General features: G+C 32.7%; 1 protein-coding gene across 2 annotated transcripts in view; it reads left to right on the forward strand.

The window, feature by feature from the left end:
- Window positions 1–11893: 11893 nt before the first annotated feature.
- Window positions 11894–15807, forward strand: part of Lrch (Leucine-rich-repeats and calponin homology domain protein) — a 62226-nt gene continuing 58312 nt past the window's right edge. For both annotated transcript variants that reach the window (XM_088231824.1, XM_088231823.1), the window contains exon 1: window positions 11894–12038. In XM_088231824.1, the coding sequence (XP_088087950.1) occupies window positions 12007–12038 (32 nt within the window). In that variant the 5' untranslated portion in view covers window positions 11894–12006. The remainder of the gene's footprint in view (window positions 12039–15807) is intronic.

A 15807-nucleotide genomic window follows, 5' to 3' on the forward strand; every position in this document is an offset into this window, starting at 1 on the left:
TGTCTAACCTTCGATTGTAATGCTAGTTTTGGAATATGGTCGAAACAATAACACAAAATATCATTAGCCTAAAGTTAAACATATATAATTTATATTGTGACCTCGAGGAAAAAAAGAGGTAGGTTACTTACAATTTATTTCGCACACGAAGGATGCGGTGGGTTCATAATACAGTACAAAATTATAGAGACGCTCACAAGTTGCAAACGGGAATGCTGGTGGAGGCATAGAAAGGCTAATGACGTTTGTGCGCCCCAATGTAGGTGCATTAGGTATTTCGCCTATAGATAGTAATTTATTGTAATTAGAAATAACGGTCCCAGTTCTTCTTCCTGGCCCTGTACCAACCCATTGCCTGGGTAGGCTGTTGGGGTCGGCTCTCCTCGTTTTTAGGCGGTATAATCTTCTGTTCCAGGTGTCACTTTCATCTAGGCTATTTCTCTGCAGGATTTTGGAACATTGAGTTATCCGGGAATTCTTTGGTCTTCCTAATAACTGTCGGGGAAGATCTATAGACATTGCCCTATTTACTGTATGGCCTTGGGGTCTCAGTCATATGTGCTCGTGCCATCTACGCTGTCTCTCTTCCCAGCTCACTGTTTATGCCAGTGACACCCGGGCTACCACAAATGCGTGAACTCTTAAATTTATCTTTTAACGATGCTTCTGTCGACCACCTGAGCATTCGCATTTCTGCTTTTTCAAGTTGCCTGGTGTAGGAGTTGTACATAGTCCGGCATTCGGAGCTATACATAATCGTCGGTCTAATTGTAGTCTGGTATACCTTTCCTTTTAGCTTTAAAGGTATTTTTGGGTCACACAAGATATTGGTATGTTATCTTATGAATTATAATTATGTATAACTTGATATTGTTACGTGAAAATTGTAATTTTTCCACGTTTTGCAAAAAAATCAGCGCATTGATACGTAGACCCAGAGTATGTACGGAACTTATTTCCCGTATTTTCGCTATTTTTTCTTTCGTTTTTTCCACGTCTGCTTTTAAATATAGCATGTAGACATGATCAGATGCCTCCGGAGACCCTATCGATAGCCAGCACTCTCGCCTCCTCCCACGCCAATCCCGCGTCCCTTAGCACCTTCGAATAAAGCCCGAAAGGTCGTCATCGACGAGGCAACTCGCGATGAGGCGCTCCCGAGACATCCGTAGCTCGTGTCCGAGCTGCCGAGCCAGTTTCACCGCCGCAACCTCTAAACGCTCGTTACAAAAGGGTGCTGCGTCCGTTATCGGACTTTAATTTTGCCTAATATTCTCTTTAAACCCTTCTCAAAACTCAGTTCGGTGTTTTCACTCTCTTCACTAAACTTTATTCACATACTTTGGTTCTTCCGCATTTGGAGTATAAGAAATTGGAGAGTATATTTTGATAAAGTAAACGTGTTCGATATAAATAACTCGGCGTGTGTTGCGAGTTGTGAAGTGTGGGGAGCAAATGCTTCCATTTTCTCCCAGCTGTGAAGGCGAACCGCGAGCCTGTCCTTATGTACTCGGGGCATTATTATACATTCGAAGCAGATTTTGATTATTCATCCGTACAATATAATATTGCTCTCCCGGGAGTTCATTATAAAAAATCTCTATTATTAAAAAACAGTGAATATTACAAATGTGAAATAAAAAAACAGATAAAATTCATAAAACAAACGTAACAAATCGCTCGGATCAATAAACCGCCGATATTTAATCGATTACAAATTATGAAATTATAATACTTAATCATGTTTATTTTGTATTTCTATAAAACTCCCCACTTTTTTACATACTATTTGTATTTAGTGCATGTTTCAAAATGATGTAAAATGTTTCTGTAAATTGTAAAAGAATAAATAGATAATTGAGGGATACTAATTGCAAACCCGGCAAAATCCATCTTTCTTTATTTTGAGGAAACTGATACAATTTATACTTTTACTTTTTTTAAACTTAAAAAAAAAATATATAATCAGTAAATATTTTATACGTAAACAGTGATGACATAAGCATGATTATTTCAAGAAACAGTAGTGAAATAATACATTTAATTTTATACATTACCAACTTTGCAATACTTAAGTAGAGGTTGCCATGTTTGCTACAAAGCCGATAATTTAGGAGTCAAGTCTTAAAAATTTAAAATTTAATTTTTTAACTGACAATGTTAAAATTATTATAAAAAATGTATTCTGAATAAGTTTTAATTCATATCTTACTTTTTTTTCTTTTTGATTTTGCCGGGTTTGCAAGTAGTACCCCAAATAAATAATATAATATTTTTTACAAACAAAAAATCACTACAAACCAAATGTTAACGAAAAGCGGACTGTAGCGAAAAAACGAATTTCATTAAGTTTTTTTAAAGGTTAGAAATATTTTAATCAAGAAAAGGAGCACGGAAATGGACCTACCTTTGATGCAATGAAGATTATTTTATTTTGGGCGCTGGATGATATTAAATGATTTATTATAATAACTTTCACAACGACGCTCGACGGTTCCAAGAATTTTTAGGCAACGTTATGTAATGTCAAATATGTTGTTTGTTAAATGAATATTTTTTTTAATTATTATATTAATCCATTTATCTTCATGCTTTCAATCAAATAATATGTTACATTTTTTAGGATAGGAAATTAGTTTTAAGAGTTAGGCAATAGAAAACTTAGTATTGTTGCTTAATATACGTTTATACAATAGGTGCACTTATTTCTAGCTGCAAATTTTGGCATTGTCACCGATTTCCCGATATTGTATTGTCGTTTCTTCGATTTTTACGAACGTGAGCTCATTTTTACTGCTCAAGAAATCAATTTGTTTCGTGATATTTTACTTTAATAATAATTTTCCTCTGAGGATAGATACGGAATCGACAGAAATGTTTTTTGTTTGTTTTATAAATAATAAAGTATTCCAATTTTAGTTGCTTGTTTTATATTACCTAAAAATGATTCGGTAATACATACTTTGAATTCGTCTCAATTTTTTTTCGCTGATCTCTCTTCTTTTTAACTTATATTGATTTATGTAAAAATATTTTGTAATCCTCGAATTACTTATCGACCAATAAAATAGCTAAAATGTGTTAATGTCCTTACTTTGTAGTGAGGTAATAATAAATCCAATTGTACTAAACAATAAGTCAAATTGATTTATGACTTATTTTACCCATTTTGATGAACACGCAAAAATTATTCAGTATTATTTTAACTTGCGGGTTTAAGTCACATTTCACATGTATCGTCCAAATCCACACCTCACGGTTAACTTAGGGTGGATTGATATTTATTGTATTTTGTATTTAATAAAAAATATATTCAGCGGTTACTTTCAGGTAAAAAAAAAAACCCGCTAGAGGAAATTGAGTGGAGATAATCGGCGTCATCGTGCACTAGTTATTGGCGTTTTCTTGCCATGAAATAAATAAAAAATAATGATATATTCTTATTATTAGTATAATTCTTAATATTCTTCAAAATTGTTTAAATTTCTTTATTATTTTTTTTTCTTTTCTTGATTTTATTTAAAAGTACAAAATATTTCTCTGCATACGATTTTTTATATCAGTTTGTATTTATACTAATTACCCAAGTAGTAGTTTAAATAATAAAACATGTAATTAAAAAATAAATATCGTTTAGTGTTATTTAAAATGGTTTTAATTTTTTTATTAATACGTGTTGCTTTCATAGTTTTTTTTACAGGTTTAAAATATTTCTATGACCAAATATATATATTTTTTAATATTTTTAAAACTGGTAATATAATTTTTAAACTGTTTATCTTTTTTTACTCCTTAATTCGTAAATAACTGTTAGGTAATAATTTGTTTGAAATACTTAATTTTACTTGTAATTTCACTTAAGTACATGTATGTATTTTATTGTTTATGCAACTAATATGCACTAAGTGCCGTTTATTTCAATAAAATAAAATAAAACAATAAATATAAATCAACCCTATGTTATTTTTATCGAGTCTTATGGATTTTTACGGTCGACTGAAATAGGTCTAAGACGGTTGATGTCTGAATTATACGACACACGACGCGTCGTGACTACGGCGTATCTTTGCCCGTTTTAAATATAAAACTCCAAATAGACTCCCCTCAGACAGATATCTCAACAGAGACGAAGGAATTAACAAGTGGATGAACAGGTGGTATTTATAAATTATCATATATAAGTTCACTACTTAACGCACCCATTTCGTCTGCTGGGAAATTGATTCCGCCGAGTTGTTTACTTTACTGGCCGATCAATTACTCTCGGCATTTCTATACTAGTCTGACGGCCTCGGGACTCGGGACTCGGGACTCGGGACTATGGGAGAGACCACCATTGGGAATTATCTCGCCCGTTATCTATTTGTGTATCCCACGTCCCGCGGCTTCCTACTTCCTAAGCTGTTGACTACACTGCATAGTGCACAGTTGCCCAGAATCGTCTAGTGCGACTTGTGGAAGTTGTATTTAGCGCCACTGTTATCAATCAACCCCGCTATAATCAAATCGAATCGAATTATTAACAACAATAACAAACCATGGAGGATAGAACGCCACATCATTATCTTTACATACAGATCTCGTTTCCTCTACGTTCATACATCTTATCATGCACGCGCGCCGATTATTTCGACTTTTGACATGTCCATCTTCAAGTATTTGTTGGATTCGGTCATGCCATGTCTTTCTCGGTCTTCCTCTATTTCTGCATCCATCAACATTCGCATTGTAAATACTCTTAGCCGTTCTTTCGCTGTCCACTCGCTCTTAATGTCCAAACCAGCGCAGAGCTCCTTTCTTGATTTTGTCGATAATGCTTGTCTCAGCCTTACATAATGTACGGATCTCAACATTTGTGCATCTATCGTACATAATTTTACCACACATTCGCCGGAGAGATCGCATTTCGACGGCATTCTGCCTACTTTCATCCTTGTTTTTCCAAGTCCACACTTCGCTCCCATACATCAGGATCGAGACCAGGACTCCGTTGGGAACTGCTAATTTTGCCTTTTGCGACAAACCTTTATTTGCCAAGGTTGATTTAAGTGCACCGTTCACTCGGTTCCCGGCATTCACCCTCCTTTCAATATCTTTCTCAGTCATTCCATCCCTAGTAAACATACTTCCCAGGTACACAAATTCCTCTACTTGTTTTAGTATAACTCCATTTACAGTGATTTCACATTGAGTCATACTAACTAATTATTAACGTACATAATTAATCTATCGATTATAAAATAAAGTAACTTTATGAACCCATTCTGATAAACTGATACTGAAAATGGAATGAAAAAATGATCCATTGAAAATATGCAATATTTTTTATCACACGTGTTTATATCAGCTGGCATTTTTTTAAAACTTCCCCTCTTAACTAAATAAAATAAAACATGCCGTAAAAAAATTTAACCTTGAAATTTTATACCCGCACGAATCTATCCATAAATAAACCCTAAATAATCAAAATTCAAGTGAAAAATGGTTCCAGAAATGTAAATAATGCACCGGTGGGATCCATATTAAAAGTGTAATTTTTCCAATTAGGTGTAATAAAGTATAATAATAGTATTTTAATAGTGTTACGTCAGTTAATTTTTCACATTTTTTATTACCCACTCATTTGTCTATTGATCGTTTAATCTAATTCAAAAATTATAATTATATAATTTTTCAAAACTGTTATTATTGACTGTAGTACTGTCTCTGACGCTGATTACCTTAATATTTATTTATTTATTTATTTAGTATTTCACAGTTTTAAACGTACAGAGTTTATTTGTTTCAGGTCCCGACTAGCTAGGAAATTTCTGTGTTTAGGAAGGACCTTATTTTTTTCGTGTGTTTTTTTATATTTTTAATTTCATTAAATGATGCTTAATAAATTCAAAGAATAATAATAACATTAGAAAAAATCAATATAAATATAAATTAGAAAACATGCAAGTAATAATAATAAAAATTGAATCATAAAAATAAATTAGTAAATATGCCATTCATAGTAAATAAATGAGACACAATTATTATAAATTATAAAACATACCGATAATAATAAAAATTGAACCACAAATACACATTATAATTTTGTACGTTTATATTTTATACACATTATAAAATATAAACGTACAAAAAATATTACTAAGATTGATACTGCGATGTCTCCCTACTTTTCCATCCGAGACATTATTCTAATTCATGAAGGTACTGGACATTAGATATTTAAAAAAAAAAGTCATTCACACATTTCTCGTCATGCGGCTACAAGAGTAGATCCCAGCAGAATGCTCGTACGAGGTTTTCCTGTAATTTTAATGATTTTATTCCAAAAACACGTACGACGTTTGCTCAGAGGAATTTCTCTTTTGTGGCCCCAAGAGTATTCTATGTCCCGGATGAACATATTAAGTAACTCCAAAACTAAAGCCATTTTCAGAAAGAGTACAAGTCTGGATTTTGTCTAAGGGAAGAGACCATTGCAGGAGACTGTTGCGAGATATTGCATAGATTTATATACTATAAGGCGCGTTGTCCAGATGCCCCTTGAAATATATGTATGTTTATGTAATAATATATATATATATTTTTTTAATATTATTTAATTATGTATGTGCTTCCACTTTCCTTTTTGTTGTAACTCAACACAGGGCCCTGGGTTCTCATAGAGTTTGGGATACGTTTAGTATTATATTTTTTGTAATATGTATGTATTTGTGTGATTACATAAAATAAATAAATAAAGTAAAAAACATAAAGGAATACATTCTGATACATCGCATTGTCTTTATCACTCCTATAAATATATTTTTTTGTTATATATTTTTTTGTTTTTAATTTTTTTGTCTTGTATCCTTAAAGTGATGGATTTAAGTGTTTATGTTTTTTTATGTGTATGCCACTGAATTTTTTTGTTCCATGTTTTTTATATAAAATAAGTGTTTTGTATTGCGTTTTTATAATATACAATTTTCAATACTTTGTTAAAGTCATGAGCCGTTGAAACAATAAATAACCTATATTATTTTCTGAATCGGTCCATTGGGCACTGCGCGCGTAGACAATAACACTTTCTTGTCTCTCATACTATGGTCCCCACACTATTTCAGTTTTAAAGGCCGTTTACGCGTAGACAATAAAACATAATTTTTGTCCCCGGACAGCAATTTGAAGAACAAAACATTGTCCCGAGACATCGCCACCGATTTAGACGAACAGGCTATCTCCGCGGAACAATGATCACCCCCACCATCGCGCGTGGGCACCGCGTCGCTCCCAAAATAAATTTTCTGCCGGAAATGGCGGCAGAAAACAATTTTTTTAATTATTTAGTTCGTCCTTAAGCAATTCCGATACATCTTGGTGTAAAATTAACAATGTTTTTCGTGAATTCGCTCGTAATAAATGCAGTCGTGTATTTATTTTCGCAGCGTTCATGTGGGAACTGCGGCCGAATTTTCGCATTGTCCCAGCGTTCTTTCCCGCGCGGTCGAGCCTGTTCACGGAGCTGGGACAAGACAACATTGTCATATCTATTGCATTGTCCACATGTAAGGCCTTTTACACATTCCACTGAACTAAATGGATCCTGTATCAAAATATAAGTATTTAGGTATTATTATAGATTCCACATTTAATTGGGAAGAACAGGTAAAAACAGTTTGCAATAAGCTTAGAATTTGCCTGCTTAACATATACCACTTAAAACCATACCTACCATACCCAGTGCGGAGACTAGTTTACTTGGGGCTAGTTGACCCAATAATTCAATATGGATTAAGAATATGGGGCCTAAGTTTCAAATCGACAGAGTCTTGAACCTACAAGAACAAAATTTAAAAACTATCGTACCTGTAAAAATAAAGATTGAGGCAAAAGATAATAATAAAATATTATTTGATTATGTTATCGTTTTGCCTATTAACAAACAGTCTCAGTATAAGACAATGACATATAATTTCCTCGATTGCAGTTTTAAATCCAAAGTAACCCACCAGATCTTGACCCGACGAGTATCGGGACAGCAGCTGACGGTGCCACGAAAGAAGAACTACTATGGAGATAGAACAAATGGGAAGTGTAGCACCAAAACTGTTTAATTTAATGCCTGTTGAAAATCGTGCGGAAAAAAACGTAAATACATTTAAAAATAGTCAAAAACTTATTAAAAACAGCAAGTGAAACTTAAGTGTGCACATAAATATATTATATTCTTCATCTATTATCAAACTGTGTACTTACCAAATATAAATTTTTGAAATAAAAAAATATAATTAAACCCGCTTTGTCTCGGCTTTGCGGGAACAAAAATACAAATATGTATGTTGTTTTATTTGTTAAAATAAATAAATATTAAAAAAAATATATTGTTTAGTTTGTTGAATATGTGAATAGTTGAGATTTAACATTTTTTTCTCTCGTGGAAAGGCCTTGAGCTTGGACAACCTAATCCATTCACTTTGCTAGCATTTCTAATGTTGTAATCCGATATTCCTCTGTCAACTCTCATTTCTCATAGCATTTACTTCGCCCGCCGTCGCCGACGCCGACGCCGACGCCTTCGTTCGATTTGCTCGATATGATGCCAGTTTCGGTCATTGCAGTTGTTACGGAGATACTGGTTTTTATTTGAGACAAGTAAATCAGACCAAAAATTACTCAATAAAAATACCTGTTTGTAAACATGTCTAAATATATTCTCACCCCCACAAGCTGTTCCAAAAATTTAGAGGCTAAAAACAATAATTCAATTATATTAAGGCACGTCTGGTAAAACGCACGCAAAATGAGGAAATCATACGATTTTGCCATTTTATAACGAATGTATTTTTAATCGCTAATAATAAAAAAATAAATAAACATAAATTAGATAAAAACATTAATTTTCAAAGGTATTTCTATTCAAAAATATACTTTAAAGTTTTATTAAACTAAAATATAATTAACATATTACAACAGAGATGAAGAACATTTAAGAGAAGGTAATATAGAAGTCTAGGCATCTACAGGGCTTATGACCTGTCAATGGCTGGTTTAAGTGGCCACTTTACACACTGTGTAGCATTCACCATTCTGCCTATATTTGAACATCTATATTCCTTCAATTCTTTCATTTGTTTATGTTTGTGAAGTTAAAGAGCTGGTCCATGAAGAAGTATAGAAATTGAAAAAATAACATTTTCAGGCGTTGCCTAGTATGTAGGTGAAATAATTCAATTAGATGAATCTCACCCGCATAAATAAAGGTTTCAGCTCTTTAACTTCACAAACATCAACAAATGAAAGAATTGAAGGAATATAGATGTTTAAATATAGACAGAATGGTGAATGTTACACAGTGTGTAAAGTGACCACTTAAACCAGCCATTGACAGGTCATAAGCCCTGTAGATGCCTAGACTTCTATATTACCTTCTCTTAAATGTTCTTCATCTCTGTTGTAATATGTTAATATAAACAGCTCCCCAGGGAGTTGAATCCAGTCCTTGTCTACAAAAATTTGGACAAACTCAAAATATTGTTAAAATATAATTACTTTTAGACCGGCAGACTACGCCATTTTAAATTTAGACTAAACTTAGGTATCTGGGTTCTCATATAAATACTAATACCCGTATGCAGAGACAAAACTTAAGGTGAGGAAAGTACATTCTAATTTCAAATGCAGAGAATAACCCGAAGATGAAGACAATAGAATGTACCTTCCTCACCTTAAGTATGTAGAGACAAAACCTAAGGTGAGGAAAGTACATTCTAATTTCAAATGCAGAGAATAACCCGAAGATGAAGACAATAGAATGTACCTTCCCCACCTTAAGGTTTGTCTCTGCATACGGGTATAAGTATTGAACTAAAGTTTGTTTTAATAATTTGAAGATAATAAATTGAACATGAAAGTGGGAAAGCAAAATCTTAATTTTCTGTTTTTGAAAAGAAATATAAGCATTTTAAATCACATACATTTTGGTGACATTTTTCATTATTTCTACGTAAAATTATGCCTTCGGCAATACTTTCATACCTGCCCTTATCGGTGCAGGTGATAGATTTCCGATTTTCGGGTAGCCATGTTTTTCTCCTTTTAAATGTCAGGAAAACTCGCCGACTTGAGTGGTGTAATTTCAAAATAACAAAACTTAGCAATGATAATATATTACATAAAAAAATATATTTTTAAAATTTGGCTTAGTTTATCAACAAATATGTATATTTTTTTAAACCACGGAACTTCTTCATTATGTATCTCCCACTTGCATGTTGGTTTAATTGGTGACCCGACGAAGAGGCTGGTACGTCTCGAAACCGGTAGACATAGAAAAGTCGGTAAGTGGTTATGTACAAATATTAATTAACATTTAGTAAAATGTTTGACCACAGTGTTATTAAAAAATACTTTTACTAGATATGCACTTATTTATTTAATTCACATAAACGCCCGGAGGGCTTTTACAATTAGGGTACTTCAAAGTAAAGTAATTAAAAAAAGCATTTGGAATATTCAATGGTATACATGTAGTAAGATTTTTTTTAACAATACGTCCTAATATATAATAATTAAATACGCAATAGTATGCGAATAGAGAAAACATTATAAACAATAGCAAGATATAAAAAAGTAAAAAGTATTGTAGGTAAATAATTTTTAAAATATAATAATGAAATAAAAATATTTCAACCGAGTATTTTATCAATGTAGTGTTTGTTTCTTTTTAAACTCCCTATTTTGAATGGGCGTTTGTTAGGATTGCTTCTACATAAAAGTTTCTAATAGTCTGGCCCTGTGTTCACCTGTATGGTGCAGCCGTGCGTAGTAAACTCCAACATGAGATTCGGATCACGTATTCCTGGCAGTGTTTAGTGTTCTGTTAGTGCGTTTGTCCTTCCAAATTATTGGCCATCACGATCTCATTTTACGACAGAAGGGCGGAAGGAGACTATTTAATCGTTGTAACCATTTTTGTGTAGATAACAATGTGTTGTATAGCGTGGAGGTTAGATGCGCGGCTATCAAAACGATATTAATTATGACTGGCAAAGTGATCGATCGGCGATATTGCCATCGTATTCCCGGAACTTAGGCATATCTAAAAAAAAATAACATTCACTCAATATTTACTATCTACACATCTAAAGTATATTGATTATTTTCATTATGTATTTTTATTATTTATTTGTACACTTTATATACATATACAATAAATATACATATAAACAACAACAACAAACCATCACGCCGTTTCCCCGTAGGGGTAGGCAGAGAGGATTGAACGCCATATCACTATCTTTGCATACAAACCTCACTTCCTCTACATTCATACATCTTCTCATGCACGCACGCCGATTATTCCTACTTTTGACATGTCCATCTTCAAGTATTTTATGGACTTGATCGTGCCACGTCTTTCTCGGTCTTCCTCGTTTTCTGCACCCGTCAACATTCGCATCGTAGATCCTTTTAGCCGTTCTTTCGCTGTCCATTCGCTCTACATGTCCAAACCAACGCATCTCCCCTTTCTTGATTCTGTCGATAATGCATGTCATGCGCAGCCTTACACAGTTCACGGATCTCAACATTTGTGCACCTATCATACATAGTTTTACCACACATTCGCCAGAGAGATTGGATTTTGACAGCATTCAAACTACTTTCGTAATTATTTTTCCAATTCCATACTTCGCTCCCAAACATTAGGGTTGGCACTAAACTCGAACTGAACTGAATGAACTGCTAGTTCCACTGCGACAAACATTATTTGCCAAGGTAGATTTCAGTGCTCCCTTCACCCTGTTACCGGCACTTACCCTCCTTTCAATATCTTTCTCATTCTTTCCATCCCTAGTAAATATATTTCCCAGATACACGTGAATTCGATATTTAAAACTTTTTTTTTTGTTTGCAGATCTCTCGAAAAACAGATTCGGTGATGTTCCTGATGAAGTGACCGCTTTTTTATTCCTGGAGAGATTGTTACTGTTTCACAATGCAATCAGAAGTGTTCCCGATAACATCGGGATGTTGCAGAGTCTCAGCTACCTGGATCTCAGGTGAGATAGTTATTTTATATTAGTTATTATATGTATAAATATATCATGCTAGTCGAATCCTCCAAGGTTTGGTTACAAAATATTACTGGTTAAAACTACCGGTTAATTTATAAAATCCTACCGGTTAATTTATCGAATGGCTTAATTGATGTACCATCGTCACTGGAACAAGTGGCATTCAATGTTCCGATCCGCCGGTTGCGAAATAATAATGTGCTGTTCCTTGATCAGCACAGCCCAAACTATGGCTTGCATGCACCTATGTCCTGACTGTGTCGCATCGTAAACTCGAGACAAGATCTGGACTTTTTTGGTGTAAGTATTTATAGATTTTAAAAATCACTAAGATAGACCAGATCTTGTCTTGGGGTAGTAATTTTTTTTGTTTCATCCTAGCTTTGATATTATTTAGTTGTATTTTTTTTTCATTTGTACCTGTATTTAATATAAGGAAATGTGTTTACCATTGTTGGAATGGGTTGTATATGTCCGTCAATAAATAAATTTAGCATGGTTAAAAACCCAATCAAAGTACTTTTTTTAAAGTTTGCTGGTCAAAACAGTTAATTAAATTTACAAGGTATTTGTTTTGAAACAATTTAAAGAAACGAGGATTGTTTTTATGAGTATAAATCATGTCCAAACTATGAATGTGGAAGATCGGAAAAGACTTGCCGAGTCAAACATTCAAATAGATTTTTAATCATTAAAGGCAATAATGCTTTTAGAGGATTTTATCATTATGCTAACGACATATTATAATAATTAATAAATTATCAATCTTGATATATACCTAAAATATATCGGCGGCTCAGTTTTATTTATTTATTATAAATAACTTATATAGCGCCATTTTCGTAATATAATACCTCAAGGGCGCTTTACAAAGTGATTATATAAATAAATAAATTTAATTTCAACTTTTTAAATTTGTAATTTAAGAAAAAACAATGTACTTTGTCATCACGTGCTAAGGGTTTATTCAAATGATTGAGAGAAAAAGTGGGTTTTAAGTTTTTTCCGAAAGATCACTTCACTCTTACAGTTTCGTACCTCCGCTGGGAAAGCATTCCATGCCGTAGGGCCTGCGACCGCAAATGCGCGTTCGTCGAATTTTGTGCGCTGTTTGCGTAGAGGCATAATAACTTTTCCTCTCGACGTGGATGTAGCAGATCTAAGCGTATTACGTCTGTCAGCTAGTTCATCTGGAATGAAGAGTTCCCTCAGATATTCTGGAGCAGAGCTGTGCACATACTTATACATAGTCATACTTATACACTTATACGTAGTCATAGTAATTCCCGAAGTAGTTCCATATAACAGGAAGTAAAAGAATCCAAGTTTTGAGTTCCATTATTTATTTTGTTCATTAACGCCCAAGGGGCATTTATAAACAATATATATGCTAATGAACTTAAAAATACAACACAAATAAGTAAATGTACAGACGAAAAATGTGAAATTGAAAAGATATGATAATTTTTTATTTTATTTTATTTGGGAAATCAACAGTTCTACATACATATTTTTAGTAAACAAACAGATATAGTGTATAAACTCAGAAATAATAACAGATTTCCACATAGTATACAAAGTTAGTTAAGAAAATATATTACATATCAAATAAATACATACAATTCATACATATAAAAATGTTATTTTCTTGTACTCAATAATAAAAGATTTTTTAAATATTTATTTTAAGAACATTAAGTTACTGTAAATTGGGCGGGATAAAGACAAGAATGCTTGAAGAGAGGATAAGGAGGGGAGGGAAGATGTACATATTTATTATTATAATGTCTACTAAGTTACATAATACATTTTTAGTGTAAATTTTAAATCTGACAGAGTGATGTTGTGTAATCTATATTTTTAAATTTTGTATTGTATATTAAAAAAGTCCTACGAGCATGCAAAAAAGCATTTTTAACATACGATGTTTTACTTATTGGTACATGAAACAGGTGGTACCGTCTACAAATCCTGGCTGGCACATGTATTGTTTTGAAACCAAGCAGCTCTGTACAGTCGACCATTCCTGTCATAATTTTGTAAAGCAGTAGTTGGTAATAATAAAGTCAAAAGAATGAAGGTTAACACAAAAAAACATAAGTATATATGAACAAAAAATGCAAAGATATAAATTATTGAAATGAATTCTGTTAAGCAAATAAAGTGAACAAAGTGTTTTAATAAGCGAAAAAGAAAAATGTATTAAATAATCAAGCAAGCTAATATCAACGAAGAAAAAGGGAATAAATAAAATGAAATGCGTGTAAAATACTTAAATCCGAATAACGTTAATTTAGTATTATAGCTCAGTAAAATAAGTATACGGCGATACAAATCGATTAGTAACAAAACGGAGGTACAAAATTATAAAATATGTGATGTAAACCTGTAAATAATTATGTAAAAAGTCAATATTATATTTTAACAAGTTAATAAAATAAAATTTATGTTAAAACTGTTTTCAAAAGGAAAGTAGAATAATAAAATTAAAAGATATAAAATATTGAGAATTAACAAAACTAGATACATATGAAGTCCATAAATAACAATAAGAATCGTGGTTAAGAGATATTGGTTAGCAATATTTTGAGTTTGTCCAAATTTTTGTAGACATGGACTGGATTTAACTCCCTGGGGAGCTGCTCATACTAACGCATTACAACAGAGATGAATAACATTTAAGAGAAGGTAATATAGAAGTCTAGGCATCTACAGGGCTTATGACCTGTCAATGGCTGGTTTTAAGTGGCCACTTTACACACTGTGTAACATTCACCATTCTGCCCATATTTGAACATCTATGTTCCTTCAATTCTTTCATCTGTTGATGTTTGTTAACTGAAAGAGCTGAAACCTTTATTTATGCGGGTGAGATTCATCTAATTGAATTATTTCACCTACATACTAGGCAACGCCTGAAAATGTTATTTTTTCAATTTCTACCCTTCTTCATGGAACAGGTGGATTTATCAGGTGGATTTATCAACAATATTTTGAGTTTGTCCAAATTTTTGTAGACAAGGACTGGATTCAACTCCCTGGGGAGCTGCTCATACTAATAGGTCATAAGCCCTGTAGATGCCTAGACTTCTATATTACCTTCTCTTAAATGTTCTTCATCTCTGTTGTAATGTGTGCAACCGCTCCACGAGTGTTACCTTACCTGTCCAGTGTCCAGTCTCGGTATCTGTGAATTCCTATGTCGATGTCGGTTGGGAGAAGTACTGGAGCACAAGTACTCCTAGTGTTGACAGCGGGCACTCTAAAATTTATCAGTTCAAGTATTTCTGGGACGTCAAAAAGAGTTTACAATTTTATACAGTACAATTATCCATTATATATTATTGAAAAATACTCGTGTTCAATTTTACAAAGGCATAACTCTTGAAAATTATCGGTTGTCTCTTGTTATTTTTTTTTTTTTTAATTTTTTTATTTATTTCAACGCATAGTAGACCTTTACATGTTTTACATACATAAAAAAAATTAAAATATTTAGGAAACATACAGTACAGTTACAAAGTTTAATATTTTACATAATTAGACTTAACTCTAATGGACCAGTGAAGTTTCCATATTATAAAGCAATTATATGCAAGGTTAATTATGAAAGTATAAAAAAGAGAAGGAAAAAAAACATAAATGAAAGTTGTTTAAAAATTAAAATTTAAGTAAAAAAAGATATTTTTAAGTTTGTAGTTTGTAGTGAGTATTTACAAATGAAAATAATATTAAAAATGAAGAAAATTTGTAA

The sequence above is a fragment of the Micrasema longulum genome, unplaced genomic scaffold, assembly GCF_059751315.1.
Source record: "Micrasema longulum isolate JH-2025_06_02 unplaced genomic scaffold, ASM5975131v1 h1tg000923l, whole genome shotgun sequence".
NCBI lineage: Eukaryota > Metazoa > Arthropoda > Insecta > Trichoptera > Brachycentridae > Micrasema > Micrasema longulum.